Below are 21,382 nucleotides of genomic sequence, written 5' to 3' on the forward strand. Positions count from 1 at the left end.
GTTGCAATTGTTGGAGAGAGAGAGACTAGAGAAAGAGAGCGCGCGAACAGTAACAGCCATGGTCTTTGCCAACCTTCCTTTATGATTTCGATCCGTCGATGTGTCGTTGTTGTGGCCATTCAAGTGTGACCCCTCCGTCCTTTAGCTAGACCGTTCTTCCATGGTGGACTCGTCACCCAGGCAAGGGTGGACACACACACAAGCCCCCACTGGTCTCGCTATAAACACTGAGAGTTAAAATTTACCGACCTTTCGTTCGGTCTCCGATGTCCCACACTGTCTCGTGGGTTTCTGCTGCTCACTAGCGTTTCTGCTGGTGCGTCTGAGGGGTGTCACCCCAGACCTCGATTTTATCCCCACTCACGGGGTCTCAGGTGTCAATCAGGTTTGAATGACTTAACCCATGAAACCAGCCCACTCTGGCTGTCCCCTGAGGGATTTCAATGAATAGAACAGTACCAAGTAAACAATCCTTCTCCAAAAGACAATAGCAGTCATCAATGGTTCCGCTCCTCTTTTGTTAGTAGGAGGCATTCCACCATGGGGTACCTTTTAGCTGTGTCTCTCTCTCTCATTCTCTTTCATGAGCTGTTATCAATAACAACTGCCCTGGCAGATTTCCTTTTGTCTTTCTTACTTCCTTGTTAGCAGCATCGAAATAGTAGCGATTTGCGATTCTCCAAAAAGGGGGGGGGGGCATGGGCCACTCTGCACCCTTCTGCCCATCAGAGTTGTTCATCCTTCATAACACATGCAATAAGCAGATTTTGAAAATAAGTATTGCCAACAAAGGATTTCTATAATTCGGAGCATATGAGTAGAATCAGATGTTGTAGGATCTCAAGGGTATACTCCAGATTTGAATTCATACGTAGATTTAAAATCAATGGATTAATAGGTTGTGGAGCGTGGGAGGCAGGCCGAAGCTGGGTTTCTCTCCTCCCCTATTTGGGTGTGTCTGAGACTTCATCTGTTGAAGTTCTGCTAAATGATCTCAGTAGTATGAAAAGGAAGAGAACAGTGCCTGAGTGAGATTACCACTGAACAGTTACAGTTCAACACTTTTGAGAACACAATGCAACTGGGATACAGCTACCTTATGCTTGGTATGTTAAGTGAAATTGATCTCAGAAAGATTACTCTGTAACAGTGTTTTACCATTTTTAGACATGTAAAGTTAGTACTTTTTTCTGTATGAATGAATATTTTCTTGTTTGACCTTTCTCTCGCTGTCACTCTCATAAGAATACAATTCCCTTTGCCTCATCTGTTTAAGAAATTATTTCTTCCTTTTCTCTTAAAATATATTAGATAATTAGACTTTGACATGGCTCTGCAATCTTTGGTGTGAATGTTTATGTCCTTACTCTTTGCTTCTTTCAGGCTTTCTTTTCTCTCTTCACTCCTTCATGCTCCCTTTTATTTTTTTTTAATTATTTTTTATTTTTTATATTTTTTCTCCAGCACCTCACACCAAGATCACAGCATTTCTGCATACTCCATTTTCCACAGTTTTTATTTAATATGTGAATGTTTCCACCAGCGGTCTGAACTGTGGACTGAAAATAGCAACCTTTTCATATGCACCATGGGGGAAGTGACTGGGAGGCAATAAATGCTGATATGAGTAATCTCCGAGTAGCCCACAGCTCTCAGGCAGCTGCTGTACACAGGCCACCTTAAGCAGTTCTCCCTCTCATTTTGATTGTATCTTATTGTAAATCATTCACAAAGTGGTCAATTTGAACTGTAATATCCCATTTATGAATATAAGAAATTTTTAGACTGAATTGAAAGTTTAAAAAACTATTTGATCGTACTTTGTCATTGGAATAAATTGAATTCACATGACATGTATATTGTCTGGGCAATGTGTTGGTGTAAATGCTTAGAAATTATTTGTTAATTATCACTGGGTTGTCTCCTCTTGAGCATTGCATGCTGAATGGAGACCTGACGGAAGTTTATCATGTTATGAGAGGCATACATAGAACAAAGTTTTTTTCCTGGGTGCAGATGTCAAATACCAAAGGGCATAGCTTTATGATGATAGGGAAAACTTTAAAAGTGACTGCGGGGCAAGTTTTTTAACAAACAGTAGTGAGTACATCGAAAGTGCTGCCAGGAGAGGTGGCGAAAGCCAATACATTTAGCCGCACATGTGAACCAGAGGGATAATGATTACATGCAGACAGATGGGAGTAGATTAAATGTGCATGATGGCCAGTCAAAGCGATTTCTCTGTTCTGTCAGTAACAGCAGCACCTTCTATACCCAGAGGATGTTGAAAATGTGGTGAACCCTACATATTTTGCTAGTTAATTGATGTAATGGCTCACTTCTGACTGCTCAGCACACCAGGCCGCTTTTGTTGAGACTCAAGGATGATTCCTTGTGTGACTGAAGGAAACACATCTTAAACACGACTGATTCCAGACCACCGGGAAATCTGTATGTTCTCTTGATAAAACTTCTCTGTGGTACTTTTACCCCAGGACCCCTTGTAAGTATTTGCATACACATGTTCATGGGCTGAGGCATTGAGTGTACAAGTTTGGATGCCATGTTGCAGTTGTACAAAACATTGATTATATTTCATTGGACTATTGTGCATATTTCTGGATGCCACATTACAGAAGGATTGTGGTAGCAATAGGGAGAATGCAGGAGAGATTCACCAGGATATTGTCTGGCTTAGTGGGCTAGAGTTACAAGGAGAGAGTGGACAGGCTGGCTTTACTCTCATTGAAGACTGAGAGATGACCTTATAGAGATTTATAAAGTTATAAGTGATTGAGAGGATAGACATAATCTTATTTACAGGGCTATGGAGTCTTGAACAAAAGGAAATTAGATTTAAGGTGAGGGAGAGGAATTTAAAGAATATTTAAGAGGTATTTTACACAGAAGATGCTGGTTACCTGAAACAATATGGTAGAAGCAGATGCAATTACAATCTTTAAGTAATGCTTGAACAGTCCCTGGATAGGAAAGACTTGGATGAGAATAGGCTAAATACAATTAAGAGTAGATTTGGTAAAAATGGTTCAGCCTTCCCAACAATATTGACCCTACAGCTTATCTACACTAATTGCATTTGCCTGCATTTGGCCTATTCTCCTCCAAGTCTTTCCCACCCAAGGACTGTCCAAGTGTGGTCTGGATAGATTGTTTTATGGCAAAGGGATGCTTGGTAAGTGGAAGGCTTTCCAAAGTCAAATATTGAGAGTACCGAGTTTGTATGTTCCCGTCAGAATAAAAGGCAGCGGTAACAGGTTTTTAAGAGATATTGAGACCCTGTTTAAGAAAAAGGTGTATAGCAGATATAGGAAGACAAGAACAAATTAGGTACTTGAGGACCGTAAGAAATACAGGATAACAGTTCAGAAGGAATTTAGGAGGGGTTAAAGAGGCTGCTCGAGCAGACAGAGCAAAGGAGAACCCTGAGGGCTTCTACAGATATATTAATAGTAAAAGGAAATTGCAGGGGCCCTAGTAGAGATATTTAAAACATTGTTAGTGACAGGTAAGGTACCGCAGGATTGGAGGATTGATAATGTTGTTCCACTATTTAAGAAAGGCTCTTAGAAGTAAACCAGCAAACTATAGGCTGGTGAGCCAGGCATCATTAGTAGGAAAGTTACTGGAAGGTTACTGGAAGATGTTCTAGATATGAGTATATGGATAGACAGGGACTGACTAAGGATAGTCAATATGGCTTTGAGTGTGGTAATTCACGGCTAACCAATCTTATAGAGTTGACGAAGGCAAGGCAGTGGATGAAGTCAAGTCAAGTCACTTTTTATTGTCATTTCGACGATAACTGCTAGTACTGTACACAGTAAAAATTAGACAACATTTTTCAGGACCATAGTGCTACATGAAACAGTACAAAAACTACACTAGACTACAGACCTACCCAGGATTGCATAAAGTGCACAAAACAGTGTAGGGATTACAATAAGTAATAGACAAGACAATAGACACAGTAGAGGGCAGTAAGTTGGTGTCAGTCCAGACTCTGGGTATTGAGGAGTCTGATGGCTCGGGGGAAAAATCTGTTGCACAGACTGATCGTGAGAGCCCAAATGCTTTGGTGCCTTTTCACAGATGGCAGGAGGGAGAAGAGTTTATATGAGGGGTGCATGGGGTCCTTCATAATGCTGTTTGATTTGCAGATGCAGCGAGTGGTGTAAATGTCTGTAATGGCGGGAGGACAGACCCCAATGATCTTCTCAGCTGACCTCACTATCCGCGGCAGGGTCTTGTAATCGGAGATGGTGCAATTTCCGAACCAGGCAGTGATGCAGCTGCTCAGGATGCTTTCAATACAACCTCTGTAAAATGTGATGAGGATGGGGGGTGGGAGATGGACTTTCCTCAGCCTTTGCAGAAAGTAGAGACGCTGCTGGGCATTCTTTGCTATGGAGCTGGTGTTGAGGGACCAGGTGAGATTCTCCGCCAGGTGAACACCAAGAAATTTGGTGCTCTTAACAATCTCTACCGAGGAGCCATCGGCAGGGAGTGGTCGCTCCGTGCCCTCCTGAAGTCAACAACCATCTCTTTTGTTTTGTTCACATTCAGAGACGGGTTGTTGGTTCTGCACCAGTTCTTTAGCTGCTGCACCTCCTCTCTGTAAGCTGACTCGTCATTCTTGCTGATGAGACCCACCATGGTCGTGTCATCGGCGAACTTGATGATGTGGTTCGAGCTGTGTGTTGCAGCAGAGTCATGGGTCAGCAGTGGACTAAGTACACAGCCTGGTGGGGGGGGGGGGGGGGGCGGGCCCATGCTCAGTGTGATGGTGTTGGAGATGCTGCTCTCGATCCGGACTGACTGAGGTCTCCCAGTTAGGAAGTCCAGGATCCAGTTGCAGAGGGAGGTGTTCAGGCCCAGTAGGCTCAGCTTTCCAATTAGTTTCTGAGGAATGATTGTGTTGAATGCTGAACTGAAGTCTATGAACAGCATTTGAACGTATGTGTCTTTTTTTGTCCAGGTGGGTTAGGGCCAGATGGAGGATGATGGCAATGGCGTCATCTGTTGAGCGGTTGGGATGGTACGCAAACTGCAGGGGGTCCAGTGAGGGGGGCAGCAGGGTCTTGATGTGCCTCATGATGAGCCTCTCAAAACACTTCATGGTGATGGATGTGAGTGCAACGGGACGGTAGTCATTGAGGCAGGACACTGAAGACTTCTTCGGCACGGGGACCATGGTGGCGGCCTTGAAGCACGTTGCAACAATGGCGCTACTCAGGGAGATGTTGAAGATGTCAGTGAGAACATCTGCAAGCTGGTCTGCACATCCTCTAAGCACTCTGCCAGGAATATTGTCTGGTCCAGCAGCCTTCCGTGGGTTGACCCTGCACGGGGTTCTCCTCACATCAGCCACGGTGAGACACAGCACCTGGTCATTTGGAGGAGGGGTGGACTTCCTCGCTTCCACATCATTGTGGTGGTTCACAAGGATGATTCCAGGAACAAAATGGTTATTATATGAGAAACGTGTGATAGCTCTGGGTCTGTACTCACTGGAATTTAGAAGGCTGAGGGGAGATCTGAATGAGGTTAACAAGCGTATGAGGGGCATAGATAGAGTGGACACAGAGTATCTGTTACCCAGGGTTGAAATGTCAAATACCAGAGGGGATGTATTGAAGGTGAGAGGGGGTAGGTTCAATCTGGATATGAGGGGTAAATGTTTTACTCAGAGAGTTGGATGTCCATAATGCACTGCCTGGTGTAGTGGTAGAGGCAAATACATTTAGGTAGGCAGATAGATGTAAGAAAGAGGGATATGGTCATGGAGTAGGTAGGAAGGATTAGTATTTGGGTGCTTTGATTTGCTTTTAAGCAACATGGTGAGCCAAATTGTCGAAACATTGTGGAAACCATAGAAAGGGTGCAGAGGAGATTTTCAAAGATGTTGTCTGGATTGGGGAGCATGCCTTATGAGAATAGGTTGAGTGAACTCAGCCGTTTCTCCTTGGAACGATGGAGAATGACAGTTCACCTGGTAGAGGTGTATAAGATGATGAGAGGCATTGATCGTGTGAATAGTCAGAGGCTTTTTCCCTGGACTGAAGTGGCTAGCATGAGAGGGCACAGTTTTACCGTGCTTGGAAGAAGTTACAGAGGAGATGTCAGGGGTAAGTTTTTAACACAGAGAATGGTGAGTGCATGGAATGGGCTGCCGGAGATTGTGGTGGAGGCAGATACAATAGGGTCTTTTAAGAGTCTCCTGGACAGGTATATGGAGCTCAGAAAAATAGAGGGCTATAGGTAACCCTAGGTAATTTCTCAGGTAAGGACACGTTTGGCACAACTTTGTGGGCCAAAGGGCCTGTATTGTGCTGTGGATTTTCTATGTTTCTAAATGTCCCGTTCGTGTTCTGTACTCTTCTATGTTTAACATTCTTTGCTTTTTCCCTCTCTGGGAATCAGCAAGCAATGATGAATTGTGCAGCCTTTAGACTCATAGGCAGAGAAAATTATGTTACAGAAGCAAGCCCTTCTGATCAAATAGTCTGTGCCGAACTATTTAAATTGCCTGCACATAATTGATCTTCACCCAGACCATAAGATATAGGAGCAGAATTATGCCAATTAGCCATTCCATCATGACTGATCCCAGATCCCACTCAACCCCAAATAACTGCCTTCTTGTCAAATCCTTTGATGCTCTAACCAATCAGGAAATGATCAACTTCTACCTTAAATATATGCACAGACTTGGCCTCCAACACATTCTGTGGCAGAGCATTCCACAGATTTACTACCCACTGGCTAAAAAAAAAATTCTGCTTACCTCAGTTCTAAAGGGTCACCCCTCAATTTTGAGGCTGTTCCCTCTAGTTCTCGATACCACACCATAGGAAAAATCTTCTCCATATCCACTCAGTCTAGACCTTTCAACATTCATTCAGTTTCAATGAGGTTCCCACCTAATTCTTCAACATTTTAGAGAGTACAGGCCTAAAGCTGCCAAACGTTCCTCATACATTAACCTCTTCATTCCTGGAATCATCTTCATAAACCTCATCTGGACTCCCTCAAATGACAACACATCCTTTCTGAGATATGGGGCCAAAAACTGTTAACAATACTTAGCCCTCCATACACCCCACATCCCCATACCATCCAAACCTCACTTAAACGTTGAACTTGTGCTCGTACGTACCACTTGCACCAGCAGATCATTCCACACTCTCACCACCCTCTGCATAAAGAAGTTCCCCTTAACCTTTTCACCTTTCACCCTTAACCCGTGACCTCTTGTTGTAGTCCCACTGAACCTCAGTGGAACAAGCAGCACACACAAAATGTTGGAGGAACTCAGCAACACAGCCAATATGCTGGAGGAACTCAGCAGGCCAGGCAACATCTATGGAAAAGAGTACAGTCGACATTTCGGGCCAAAACCCTTCGACAGGACTGGAGAGAAAAAGCTGAGGAGAAGGGATGAAATAAAGAGCTGGGGAGTTGATTGGTGAAAGAAATACAGAGAGAATCAGATTCCTCCTTGGGGGAAGAGGGAATCTGATAAAAGAGGACAGAAGGCCATGGAAGAAAGATAAGGGGGAGGAGCACCAGAGCGAGGTGATGGGCGGGCAAGGAGATAAGGTAAGAAAGGATAAAGGGATGGGAATAGTGAAAGAGGAGAGGGGAGGCATTACCAGAAGTTCAGAAATCGATGTTCATACCATCAGGTTGGAGGCTACGGAATATGAAGTGTTGTTCCTCCAACCTAAGTGTGGCCTCATCATGACAAAGGAGGAAGCCATGGATAGACATAGTGGAATGGGAATGGGGAGTGGAATTACAAAGGACAGCCACTCTGAGATCCCACTTTGCCTGGTGGACGGAGTATAGATGTTCGCGAAACGTCTCCCAATTTACATTGGGTCTCAATGATATAGAGGAGCACCAAACATACAGGAGCTCTGGGAGCACCAAACACAGTAAATAACCCCAAAAAAACTCACAGGTGAAGTGTTGTCTGACCTGAAAGGACTGTTTAGGGCCCTGAATGGCAGTGAGTGAGCAAGAGTAGGGGCAGGTGTAGCACTTGCTCCGCTTTCAAGGATAAGTGACAGGAGGGAGATCAGTGGGGATGGACAAATGGAGAAGGGAGTCATGTAAGGAGTGATCCCTATGGAAAATAGAAAGTGGGGCGGAGGGAAAGATGGGCTTGGTGATGTGATCCCGTTAGAGATGGTGGAAATTGCGGAGAATTATCTGCTAGACATGGAGGCTCGTGGGGTTGTCGGTGAGGACAAAAGGACACCTTTTGGTAGGTTGGCAGGAGGATGGGGTGAGAGCAGGTGTGTGTGAAATGGAGGAGATGGCAGCTGAAGGTGGTATTGATCGTGGAGAAATGGAAGCCTTTTTCTTTGAAGAAGGAGGACATCTCTTTCATTCTGGAATGAAAAGCTTCATCCTGAGGGCAGATGCAGCAGAGATGGAGAAATTCAGAGAAGGGATGGGATAAGGTATGCACCAGGTAGCTGTGAGAGTCCATGGGTTTGTAATACAAACAGGGTGGGTGGAGGTCAACTATACACTTTTCCATAGATGCTGCCTGGCCTTCTGAGTTCCTCCAGCATTTTGTGTTTGTTGTTTGGATTACCAGCATCTGCAGATTTTCTCTTGTTTGTAAGGAACTCGGTAGTTTAGACAGCATTTATGGAAAAGTTGACATTATGGGCCAAGACCCCTCTGCAGGACTGAGAGGGAAGGGGTGAGATGCTTGAATTAGGTGGGGGGGGGGAAAGAGGATTGCTAGAATGTGATAGGTGAAGCCAGCTGGTGGGAAAGGCCAAAGGCTGGAGAAGAGATAGGGGTGGTGAGCGGACATTAGGAGAAGGGGAAGTGAGAGGGAATCCAGGGGGAAGTAATAGGCAGGTGAGAAGAAGCAAACAGTCAAAGTGGGGAATAGAAGGTGGGGGGGGGGAGAATTTTTGTTCACCGGAAGGAGAAATCTATATTCATACCATCAAGTTGGAGGGAATCCAGGCAGAATATAAGGTGTGCTCATCCACCCTGAGGGTGGCCTCATCTTGGCACAAGATAGATTGACATGTCAGAAAGGGAAGGGGAATCAGAATGAAAATGCTTGGCCACTGGGAAGTCCTGCTTCTGGTGTCTGGTGCAGAGGTATTTGACAAAGAGGTCCTCCAATTTACAAAGGGTCTCACCAACATAAAGGAAGCCATATTGGAAGCACCAGACACCATAGACGACCCCAGTAGATTCATGGATGAACTGTTTCCTCACCTGGATGGTCTGTTTGGGGTCCTGAATGGAGGTGAGGGAAGAGGTGTACGGGCAGGGTCGCACTTAGGCTGTTTGCACGGTTAAGTGCCTGGAAAGAGATTAGTGAGGAGGAACAAATGGGCAAGAGAATCGCGGGTGGGGGGGCAATCCCTGTGGAAAGTGAAGTGGGCGAGGTAAGGATATATTTAGTGGTGGGGTCCCTTTAGAGATGTGGAAGTTGCAAAAGATAATGTGTTGGACGTGGAGGCTGATGGAGCTGTAGGTAAGAACAAGGGGGGTCTCTATCACCTTTACAAGACTAGAAAGATGTAATGAACACAGATGTATGGAAAATGGAGAAGATGCAAGTGAGGGCAGCATCAATAGCAAAGGGAGTGAAACCCCATTTTTTTAAAGAAGGAGGACATCTCAGATGTCCTGGAATGCAAAGCCGCATCCTGGGAACAGATGAGGCAGAAGCGAAGGAACTGAGACGGGAAAAGTATTTGTACAGGAGACGGTGTGAGAAAAATTAGTCAAGACAACCATGGGAGTCAGTAAGTTTATAAAAGATGTCAGTTGATATTTTGATTCCAGAGATGGAGTCAGAGAGATCAAGAAAGGGGAGGGAGGTGTCAGAGATGGCCCAAGTGAATTGAAGGGCAGGATGGAAGTTAGAGGCAAAATTGATGAAATTGGCAAGCACAGCCTAGGTGCACAAAACAGTGCCAATGCAAATATCAATATAGAGGAGGAAGTGTTAGGGGGCATGACCGGGGAAGGCTTTGAACATAGACTATTCTACATTGCTGAAGTGCAACACTTTACACTTGTCTGAAGTAAATTCCACCTGCCATTTTTCAGCCTATTTTGCCAGCTGATCCAGATCTCACTACAAGCTCTGATAATCTTCCTCGCTGTCCACCACACCCTCAGTCTTGGTGTTGTCCACAAACTTGCTGATCCAGTTAACCACCTTATCATCCAGATCATTGATGATAAACAACCACAGATGAGAAACAAGCATTGGAGCCAGCACCAGTCCCTGCAGCACACCACTAGACATAGGCCTCCATCAGAGAGGCAATTACTGTATGTACTAGTACTCTCTGGCCTCTCCCACAAAGCCAACATCTAATCTAAATTACTACCTCACCTTTAAGATCTACTTTTCTACTACTTACAAATCAATTGGATGTCACTGTGTAGTCAATATCTATTTTTCATCATGATTTGCCCCTGAATTTAGGAGGCATCTAAGTTTGTCCACATAACAGAGGATTTGGGGTCACAAGGGGCCAACACAGGTAAGAGGGACATATTTCCTTTTCTGAAGAATGTTGGTGAAATGGCTAAGTAAGTCTTAACCATTATGGTTAAGCAGCCTCAGGATCACCTTTTCTAGAATTCATGTTTTTCCAACTCCACTTATTATGATGTGATTTTTTTTGTCCATACTCAAGATCATTCTTTCAGTGATTTATCCAGCACTCTACATGGAGACACAGGGGCTACAGATGCAGGAATATGGAGCAACATAGAAAACACTGGAGGAATTTAGTGGGTCATGCAGCATCTGTGGAGAAAATGGACAATCAACATTTTAGTTTGAAAGCTTTCAATCTGGACTCAGATGAAGGGTCACAAACTGAAATGTTGACTGTCCATTCCTCAGTGTATATACAGCTCTTCATAAAACTCTAGTTAGGCCACATCTGGAGTATTGCATAGAGTTCTGGGCACTCCATTATAGGAAGGATGTCAAGGCTTTAGAGAGGGTGCAGAGGCTGTGGGGTGATCACATAGATGTCTATAAGATTACAGGAGGCATAGAGTTGACAGATGGTATCGTTTTGTCAGGGTTGAAATGTCTAAGACCAGAGGGCATGCATTTAAGGTGAAAGGGAGTAATGTCAAAGGAGATGTAAGGGCTAGTTTTTTACACAGAGAGTAGTGCGTGCTGGGAATGCACTGCGTGGGGTAATGGTAGAGGCAGATAGGTTAAAGCCTTTTAAGAGAAATTTAAATTGACACACGAATGTGAAGAAAATGGAATGATATGGATATTGTGCAAGCAGAAGAGATTAGTTTGGTTGGCCATTGGTTACTACTTTAATTGGTTTGGCCCAACTCTGGGCCTAAGGACCTGTGCTATACTGTCTATGTTCTGTGCACATTATTCTGCTGTTTGGATAAGTTTTTTGTGTACAAAATCCACCTTACAAACTCAACAGGCACTTTGTTTAAGATGGCGCCGGTATCTGGTGACTCTGCGCGTGCTCTCCCGAGCAAACTGCCCTCTACACTATCCTATACCCAAGAAACCCTTCTAAACCTCCAATTTGCTACATCTAGCAAGATCAACAACACCCTGGCGAAGCTACTGACCCAGATGGAGATCATCGACACGCCAGAATTGCTTCTTCAACTCCGGACCGGACCCGGACCCGATCAGCGTGGCCTGGTCCATTGGTGGCCATCCACAGCTGCCGGGAGTGAGGTCTCTGCCGCCAACCTCGGAAATCGAGCCTGAGTCTCGGCTGGAGCGGAAGCCTCCACAACCGTGACTCTGTTCACGGACTTGTTTCAGCCGGCAGCCCGGCCCTCTGGGATTAAGTGTCGGCTTCGGGGCCCAACCCGATCGACAGTCCAGGCCCCCGGCAGTTGGAAGTGGCAGCAGAGCCTCCCCTGTCACTTGGCCTGACTTGGAGTGCCGGACGACGCGACCCGCCGATTAATCCCTGCAGGATGCGTCCACCAACCTCAAAGAGCTGCCAACAACACACTGCATCGATGGAAACTTGGAAAGATGCACTATTTACCGAGGAAGCGTGGGAAAAGAGCTGGGCTGCTGGTCAGATTGAAGGGGAGGGGCTTTAAGGTCCCTCTGCCCACCATCCTACTCCATCCCACGACCTCACTTTGGAAAATTGGGTCATCAGGCCATAGTCCTCCTTCCACCTTACAAACAGAAACTGAAGCGGGAGGTCACGGTGTAAAAAGTGGTGTCGCTTTGGACAGAGGAAACGGATGAGGTCCTCTGCTTTGAGTCGGTGGACTGGTTAGTATTCAAGGACTCGGCAGCTAACTTCGATGAGTATGCCTCAGCTGTCATGGACTTTATCTGGAAATGCACAGAGGACTGTGTGTCTCGCAAGACGATCTGGGTATTCCCTAACCAGAAACCTTGGATGAATTATGAGGTCCACTCCCTTTTGAAGGCTAGAGCTGCGGCTTTTAGGTCCAGGGATACCAGTCGCTACACGGAATCCAGGCGTGAACTACGGAAAGCCATTAAGGGCGCCAAGAGGCAATATCGAGCCAAGTTGGAAGCCCAGGCTAACCAAAGGGATGCCAGTAGACTATGGTAGGGTCTAAATGAGATCACTGGGTGCAAAGAAAAGGCTGGGAATATCAATAACTGTAACGCTTCTCTTCCTGACGAACTTAACGTATTCTACGCAAGATTCGAACAGAAGAGGAGCATCCCGCCCCCTCTGGATGAACCGGACCTGGTGGCATCGAGATTCATCGTCACCAAGGAAGACGTTAGAAGAGCCTTCCTGAAGATAAATCCAAGGAAGGTGATGGGCCCAGATGGCGTCCCGGGATGGGTTCTCCGGGCCTGTGCAAGTTAGCTAGCTGGACTGTTTGCTGACATCTTCAACTGCTCCCTGCTTCAGTCTAAGATCCCCTCGTGTTTTAAGAAGGCAACGATAATCCCGGTGCAGAAGAAAAGCAAGGTGGCATGCCTGAATGACTATCGACCTGTGGCTCTGACATCAACTGCTATGAAGTGCTTCGAGCGATTGGTTATGGCACACATCAACCATAGCCTACCGGTCAACCTGGATGCTTGACAATTCACCTACCGGAGCAACAGGTCAACAGCAGATGCCATCTCTCTGGCACTACATTCCTCCTTAGAACACCTGGAGAATAAAGACGGATATGTAAGGCTCCTTTTCATTGACTACAGCTCTGCCTTCAATACCATCATTCCAAAAAAACTGATTCCTAAGCTCCGGAACCTGGGCCTTAGCACTCAGATCTGCAGCTGGATCTTCAACTTCCTCACAGACAGGACCTAGGCTGTAAAAATAGGGGACAAGCTCTCCTCTACAATCACTCTGAGCACTGGTGCCCCACAAGGCTGTGTACTCAGCCCCCTGGTGTACTCACTGTACACCCATGATTGTGTAGCCAAGTTTCCATCGAACTCAATATAGAAGTTTGCTGATGACACCACAAATGTAGGCTGTATCTTGGGTAATGATGAGTCTGAGTACAGAGAGGAAATTAAGAACTTGGTGGCATGGTGCAAAGACAATAACCTATCCCTCAACATCAGCAAGACGAAGGAATTGGTTGTTGACTTCAGAAGGAGTAGTGGACCGCACGACCCCATCTACATCGGTGGTGCACAGGTGGAACAGGTCAAAAGCTTTAAGTTCCTCGGGGTGAATATCACAAATGACCTGACTTGGTCGAACCAAGCAGAGTCCACTGCCAAGAAGGCCCACCGGTGCCTTTACTTCCTGAGAAAGCTGAAGAAATTTGGCCTGTCCCCTAAAACCCTCACTAATTTTTATAGATACACTGTAGAAAGCATTCTTCTAGGGTACATCACAACCTGGTATGGAAGTTGTCCTGTCCAAGACCGGAAGAAGCTGCAGAAGATTGTGAACATAGCCCAGCACATCACACAAACCAATCTTCCAACCTTGGACTCACTTTACACTGCACGCTGTCGGAGCAGTGCTGCCAGGATAATCAAGGACACGATCCACCCAGCCAACACATTTTTTGCCCTCTTCCCTCCGGGAGAAGGTTCAGGAGCTTGAAGATTCGTATGGCCAGATTTGGGAACAACTTCTTTCTAACTGTGATAAGACTGTGGAACGGATCCTGACCCAGATCTGGGCCGTACCTTCCAAATATCTGGACCTGACTTGCACTACCTTACTTTCCCTTTTCTATTTTCTAATTATGATTTATAATTTAAATTTTTATTATATTTACTTTGATTTGTACTCCAGGGAGCACGAAGCGCAGAATCAAATATTGCTGTGATGACTGTACGCTCTAGTATCAACTGTTTGGTGACAATAAAGTAAAGTATAAGTATAAAAGATATCCAGTGGTAGATTAAAGAAACAAAGGTTGGTTCTATTTTAATGAATTTGTCATTGTTTCAGGCTATTTCAGTAGCCTTGAATACTTCTACCCTTGAAACTGCATGTTATTCCAACCTCTCCTTTGCTTACTTAGACAAAGAAACCTTATTGCCATAGACACCTAAACAATATTACAGTGTAAATATTTCAGGCTTTAGGTACTGCAAGCAATGCTGGAATATATAACTACAGCTAAATATTCTTGAAAAGCTTTTGGTGAATCGGTTCAGTCATTGCTCTCTTTGAAATGGAGGTTTTGTCATTGATGCAGTTAGTAGAATTTCCAAGAGGTTAAACCATTGCTGAATGACTATGGCTATACTTCCCATTCAAGGTTAAATGCGATGTTCAGGGGAATATTATGGTTGTGATCTTATTCAACCTAGCTGGTTTATGTCAACATGCCACCAACTGGCCTGTGGTCAGCCCATATCATTGTAAACCTTTCTTGCCCAAGTGCATCTTAACTGTTGTTAAAGTACCTGCCTCAAGCACTTCCTCTGGCAGCTCATTTCACACATGGACTCTGTGAGAAAGTTGCCCCTTGTGTTCTTAAATATCTCCCCTCACACCCCAACCCTATGTCACCTGAACTGGATTTCTCAGTTCTGTGAAAAATAACTTACATACATTCATCCTATCTGTGATTTTCATGATTTTCTGCACCGGGGTGAAAAGACCCCTGATTCTCTTACTCTCCAAAGAATAAAATTCCATCCTGCTCAATCTCTTTCCATAATTCAGTCCCTTGAGTCCCAGCAACATGCTGGTAAACCTTCATGAAGATGCTGGCATGCCATGCACCTGATGAACTCATTACAACTAATTCCCAAGGAATCAGGCATCAAACAGTTCTAGGTAATTTTATTGATCACATCTTTGCAGAGTCACAGAGCTTTTCTCTAAATTTAGTCAATTGTTAAAGCATTAACCATGTTTCCTTTCCTTCTTTGTAGTTCTGTAGGAGTGGAATGAAATATGAAATGGACTCTTACCAAGTTTTTTTCTGGTTTCTTTTAGTGATTTACTTCAGTCACGTAAGGATTCAAGCTGTACCCCCACCGTGTCCGAATGGATACAATTATCAGGATATTAATGGCTGTGTTGGTGAGTTGGAGTACAACATTTTCACTCAAAGAATCTCTTTACCATTCATTCTCCCTGCAGCTGTCAGCCAAAGCTCAAAAAAAGAAATTAACAACTTATTTTCCTGGGCTATTCACATCTAAAGAATCTCCTGATTCTGAAATGAATGGGAGGCTGTGGTGTCCAAACACATACATTTATACAGTGATTTTGGGACAAATATCACAGAAACACAGAAACAGGATTGTAAGTCAGTTCTGCCATTCAATATCATCATGACCTATCATTCACTTTCAGTGCCCCATTCCTGCTTCCTCTCCTCTTGATCCCCATAGCCCTAAAAATAATCTAACCTGGAATATATTTCATGTTTAGGCTTCAACTTGTTTCTGCAGCGAGACATTTCACAGATTCAGCATTCTCTCAGAGAAGGAATCTCTCTTCCTCCCTGTTTTAAATAAATAAATTCTTATACTATGACTGCTGAGCCATCAGGAACATTCATACTGCGCGTTATCTTCCAGGCCTGTTAGCATTCTCATTCTTTTAAACTCTGGTGAGTATGTCACTAGTTGATACAACTCTCCAGGCATCAGCCCTGTCATCTTAGGAATCTGTCCAGTGGACCTTTGGTGAATTATTTTCATAGTTAGAACAACCTTCCTCAGATAAGGAGACCAGATCTGTACACAATACTCCAGGTGCAGACTCATCACGGTTCTGCAAATCTCTACTTTTAGTACTCAAATTCCCTGCAACAAAGCTGAACAAACCATTTTCTGACCTATCACCCACTGCATCTGCATGAAGACATCCAGATCCTGTTGTAACTGTTCTTTTCCACCATTCAGATAATCTGCCTTCTTGATATATTGCCCCCAAAATGGATTACCTCTAATTATTCATGTTGTACAGCATCAGCCTAGTATCTAGGCACCTCTCTACCTGTTAATGAACCTTGAGTCTTCTGTATCCTCTAGGCTGATATTCCCACCCAGCTTTGTGTTATCTGTAAAACTAGAGAAAGTACTATTAACTCCTTCATTCAAATCATTAATTTATGGTAAGTAACTAGGGTTCCAACAATAATCCCTGTGGTACTTAACCCTGTGACTGCCACTCAGAGGAAACCATGTTTATTTCTGTTTCTTGTGGGCCAAATATTTTTTTCTCTAGATCAGCACCTTGCCCTCATCCCATGTTGACTTAATTTTTGTGGGATATTAGCAACAGCTTTCTGGAAGTTTAAATACACTGCTTCTCCCTTATGCATCCTCATGTTTTACAGATTCCATTGAGGTTGCCCAATTTAGTCATTCTTCAAGTACCCTGTCATTGATGTCAGCCTAACTGATCTATGAGTTCCTGTTTTATCTTGCGACCTTTGTAAACGCTAGGGTGACATTCGCTCTTATTAATTGGAACTGTTCCAGAACTAAACAAAGCTGGAAAGTGATCATCAATACATCGACCATCTTCAGTGTCACTTCCTATAGTACTTGCAATACAGTCTATTGGGCTCGGGGAATTTAAAAGTCTTTAATCCTTTTAATATTTTTATACCATTTTCCACAAATACTGAGTTTGTTTAGTTCCCCCCTTTCATTAGACCCTGTGTACCTTAATAGATCTGGGAAGTTGTTGCATGAGAAGGGATAGGATCAGGCATGATCAGCTAAGCAGCATGACAGGTGGCTGACTTTTGCTCCTAATTCATACATTTTTGAGCTTTTATTAAACCTTGAATCATTTTCTCTTCAATTCAGATGACGATGAGTGCTCTTATGGGGAAAGTGTTACAGAAGCTATGTGTGGTCACAATACTGTTTGTTACAACACAGTGGGAAGCTTCCATTGTAATTGTCAGGAAGGATATATGAACTTACAGAAGAATAGTAACTTCACAAAGCTGGAAAACTGCACAGGTGAGTGATAACACTCATATTTTTGGTATTTAGTGCTTTACTTATTGACACATTCTGAAGTTTTCCCCCGACCTTAGCACGGGTCAGTCAGAAGATGTCTTGTTGTTCTTCTCCGGTATAAAGTGGGAGTACTCACAAATCAAGGCTCCTGCCATTTATTTCAATGTTGCTGCAATGTCTCTGCCGGTGGCCCATATACAAGTCTCATTCCCCATTTTCCCTGGTGATTTAAATCAAATCTCCAATTGATTCAGTTTTTCTTTAAATTCACCCCCCCCCCCCCACCTCCACCAGACCTTGAACTCTCTACTCATGGGAGGTTAATGAGCTTCCCTCTGTTCATCTCGTCTAATCCTGTTGTGGATTTTTCTGTCTCTAGGAACAAAAGCTAAGAGGTGATTTCCATCTGTTGAATCAAGTAATTCAATCAGATGAGAAATTATGGCAGATTTTTCAAATTCAGGATCAGAATCAAGTTTAATATCACCAGCATATTGTCATGAAATTTGTAAATCTCTCAGTGGTCCCACATTTTAATTCCATGTCCCATTCCCATTCTGATATGTCTATCCATGGCCTCCTCTACTGTCAAGCTGAAGCCACACTCAGGTTGGAGGAACAACACCTTATATTCCATCTGGGTAGCCTCCAACCTGATAGCATGAACACTGATTTCTCTAACTTCTGTTAATGCCCCTCCTCCCCTTCTTACCCCATCCCCAATTTATTTATTCCCCCCTCCTTTTTTTCCTCTCTGCCCATCACTCTTTGCCTGTTATCCATCTCCCTCTGGTGCTCCCCTCCCCCTTTCTTTCTCCTTAGGCCTCCCGTCCCATGATCCCTTCCCTTCTCCAGCTCTGTATCCCTTTTTCCAATCACCTTTCCTGCTCTTAGCTTCATCCCTCTCCCTCTCCCTCCTGTCTTCTCCTATCATTTCGGATTTCCCCCTCGCCCTCTACTTTCAAATCTCTTACTATCTTTTCTTTCAGTTAGTCCTGACGAAGGGTGTCAGCCCGAAACGTCGACAGTGCTTCTTCCTATAGATGCTGCCTGGCTTGCTGTGTTCCACCAGCATTGTGTGTGTGTTGCTCCAAATACTATTTCAGTTTTTTCCCGTCCGAAACTTTGAAAAAATTATGGTGTATATTTGTTCAATTATGATACCATAAGACAAGGGATACCATAAAACCCTTTTTGCACCGCACACTGGTTTAAAATTGACAATATTCTTGCGGACTGACCAACGGGGGAGTAGGGGGGGGGCACAGGTGTTAATCACGACCGGAATATCAGTGATAAGTCAACTATAATTCACTTATAAGTGGCTAATACACTCAATTTCGTTTCTAAAAGGGTTTATCTAACAAATTTAATATTAAAAACACTGCACATATTTTACTCACATGAATATAGTGATAAGTCAATTATAACTCACGTATAAGTCAATAGCATCATAACATTTTAAGTAAGGTTTGGATATTAAACACACAGCGCATATTTTCCTCATATGAACATATAAAATTACTGCAACACACCAGTGAGAAGACAAGGTGAGGGCCGAAGGTCCCTGTACCGGGGCCATGGCGGTCGTAGTCCGGAGAAAGCGACCGACCGAGCGAGGAGTGCGACAGGGCGCGTCCCCACCCCCCTTGTAGGTATGTAGGATTTATCGGCTGACAAAAGTTTGTCTCGAGGGATGACTTTCAGCAGATTGCAGCAAGGTAGCTGCTCTGCTACTTATGAAACCCTGAGCCTGAATTAGGTCGTCTGCAAATATTTTATCACCGGGTTCCCCACGAACATTCGGTGTGCTAAACAGGTTTAGAGGTGGCGCCTATCTATCTGCACCCCAGGCCAGTAGCAACTGCACTTCTCGCTGGCTGCGCGAGGTGGCCGGTTACTCGAGGCCAACCAGTGATCCCTGGCGCGAGGGTATCACTGCATTTAGGCGACTGGTGACCTCACGTGCGTAATGACCTCATGTGCGTTCAAGTTCAACAGTGGACGTGACAGGGAATGATGAAAGGTGCAGCTGACTCATATCGTTTCATATCACCAAATCATGTTGTTTCCTCGCTGCCCGGTGGTTGTGGACCGCTGCCATAAGACCATAACACCAGATACAGTATTCTCTCTTCTTCTTGACAAATTCATCTCAAAAGCTAGTAAAGCAAACTTCAAGGAGAGCTTCTTTCCTTAACATTGGGAGTTTAGTTGTGAATGCAAAGATCTAATATCACAGGCAGACACAGACAGTCTGCAGATGCCTGAAATTCAAAGCAATATACACACAGGGTCGGAAGGTGTTAAATCATTGTAGATAGAGCTAAAGAACTGCAAGGTTAGAAAGACCCTGATGGAGTTGCATACAGACCCCCAAATTGAAATGAATTGACTTTATTACTTACATCCTTCACATACATGAGGAGTAAAAATCTTTATGTTACGTCTCTGTCTAAATGTGCAATCATAGTAATCTATAATAATTTATAATAAATAGAACAGTCAATGTAATATAGAGTACACTCAGATCAGCATGAGTTAATCAATGGCCTGGTGGAAGAAGTTGTCCTGGAGCCTGTTGGTCCTGGCTTTGATGCTGTGGTACTGTTTCCCGGATGGCAGCAGCTGGAATAGATTGTGGTTGGGGTGACTCAGGTCCCCAATGATCCTATGAGCCCTTTTTACACACCTGTCCTTAGAAATGTAGTGAATCATGGGAAGTTCACAACTACAGATGCGCTGGCCTGTCCACACCACACCCTGCAGAGTCCTGCGATTAAGGGAGGTACAGTTCCCATACCAGGCAGTGATACTGCCAGTCAGGATGCTCTCAATTGTGCCCCTGTAGAAAGTTCTTATGAATTGGGGGCCCATACCAAACTTCCTCAACCGTCTGAGGTGAAAGAGGTGCTGTTCCGCCTTTCTCGCCCACAGCTGGTGTGTACAGACCACGTGAGGTCCTCGGTGATGTGGATGCTGAGCGACTTCAAACTGTTTACCCTCTCAACCCCAGATCCACAACCAGCTCCTTTGTTTTTGCAACATCGAGGGAGAGGTTGTTTTCTTGACACCACTGTGTCAGAGAGATGACTTTTTCCCTGTAGGCCACCTCATCATTGTTTGAGATAAGGCCAATCAATGTAGTGTCATCTGCAAATTTAATTAGCAGATTAGAGTTGTGGGTGGCAACATAGTCATGGGTATACAGGGAGCAAAAGAGGGGACTCGGTACACAGCCCTGAGGAGCTCCTGTGTTGAGAGTCAGAGGGGTGGTGGAGGTGAGGGAACCCACTCTTGCCTCCTGCTAGCGATCTGACAGGAAGTCCAGGATCCAGCTACACAAGGAAGGGTCACAGCTGAGGTTGCTGCACTTCTTAGAGAGCCTGGATGGAACTATGGTGTTGAATGCTGAACTGTGGTCCAAGAACAGCATTCTCACAGAAGCAACCTTCTTCTCCAGATGTATAAGGATGATACATACAGCAGTGGCTATTGCATCATCTGTCGATCGGTTGTGTCAGCAGGTGAACTGTAGGGGGTCCAGTGTGGGTGGTAGCAAGCTGCAGATGTAATCCTTGACCAGCCTCTCAAAGCATTTGCTTATTATTGAGGTGAGTGCGACAGGACGCCAGTCGTTGAGGCATGTTAGCTTGGTCTTTTTTGGTACAGGGACAATGGTGGATGTTTTGAAGCAGGAGGGCACTCTACACTGGGAGAGGAACAGATTTAAAATGTCAGTAAACTCACCTGCCAGTTGTGCTGCACACATCCTGAGTACTAGCTCTGGATACCATCTGCTCCTGCAGCCTGGCGACTGTCCACCCGTTGGAAACGTCTATGTACCTCAGCCTCAGAGATGACCAGGCTGCAGGTTGAAGCGGTGGCTTTCCTTGGAGGCTCAGAGTTAGCGACATCGAACCGAGCGTAAAAGCGATTGAG

The 21,382-nt window shown here is 44.6% G+C and overlaps 1 protein-coding gene across 1 annotated transcript in view; it reads left to right on the top strand.

Moving 5' to 3' along the window:
• Positions 1–996: 996 nt before the first annotated feature.
• The window catches only part of LOC140739660 (adhesion G protein-coupled receptor E3-like), a 119,412-nt gene continuing 99,026 nt past the window's right edge, over positions 997–21,382 (top strand). Inside the window, exons 1-3 of the mRNA XM_073068034.1 lie at positions 997–1,106; positions 15,450–15,536; positions 17,282–17,440. Coding sequence (XP_072924135.1) covers positions 1,076–1,106; positions 15,450–15,536; positions 17,282–17,440 — 277 coding nt within the window. The 5' untranslated portion in view covers positions 997–1,075. The remainder of the gene's footprint in view (positions 1,107–15,449; positions 15,537–17,281; positions 17,441–21,382) is intronic.

Source organism: Hemitrygon akajei, chromosome 16 (assembly GCF_048418815.1).
Source record: "Hemitrygon akajei chromosome 16, sHemAka1.3, whole genome shotgun sequence".
Taxonomy (NCBI): Eukaryota; Metazoa; Chordata; class Chondrichthyes; order Myliobatiformes; family Dasyatidae; genus Hemitrygon; species Hemitrygon akajei.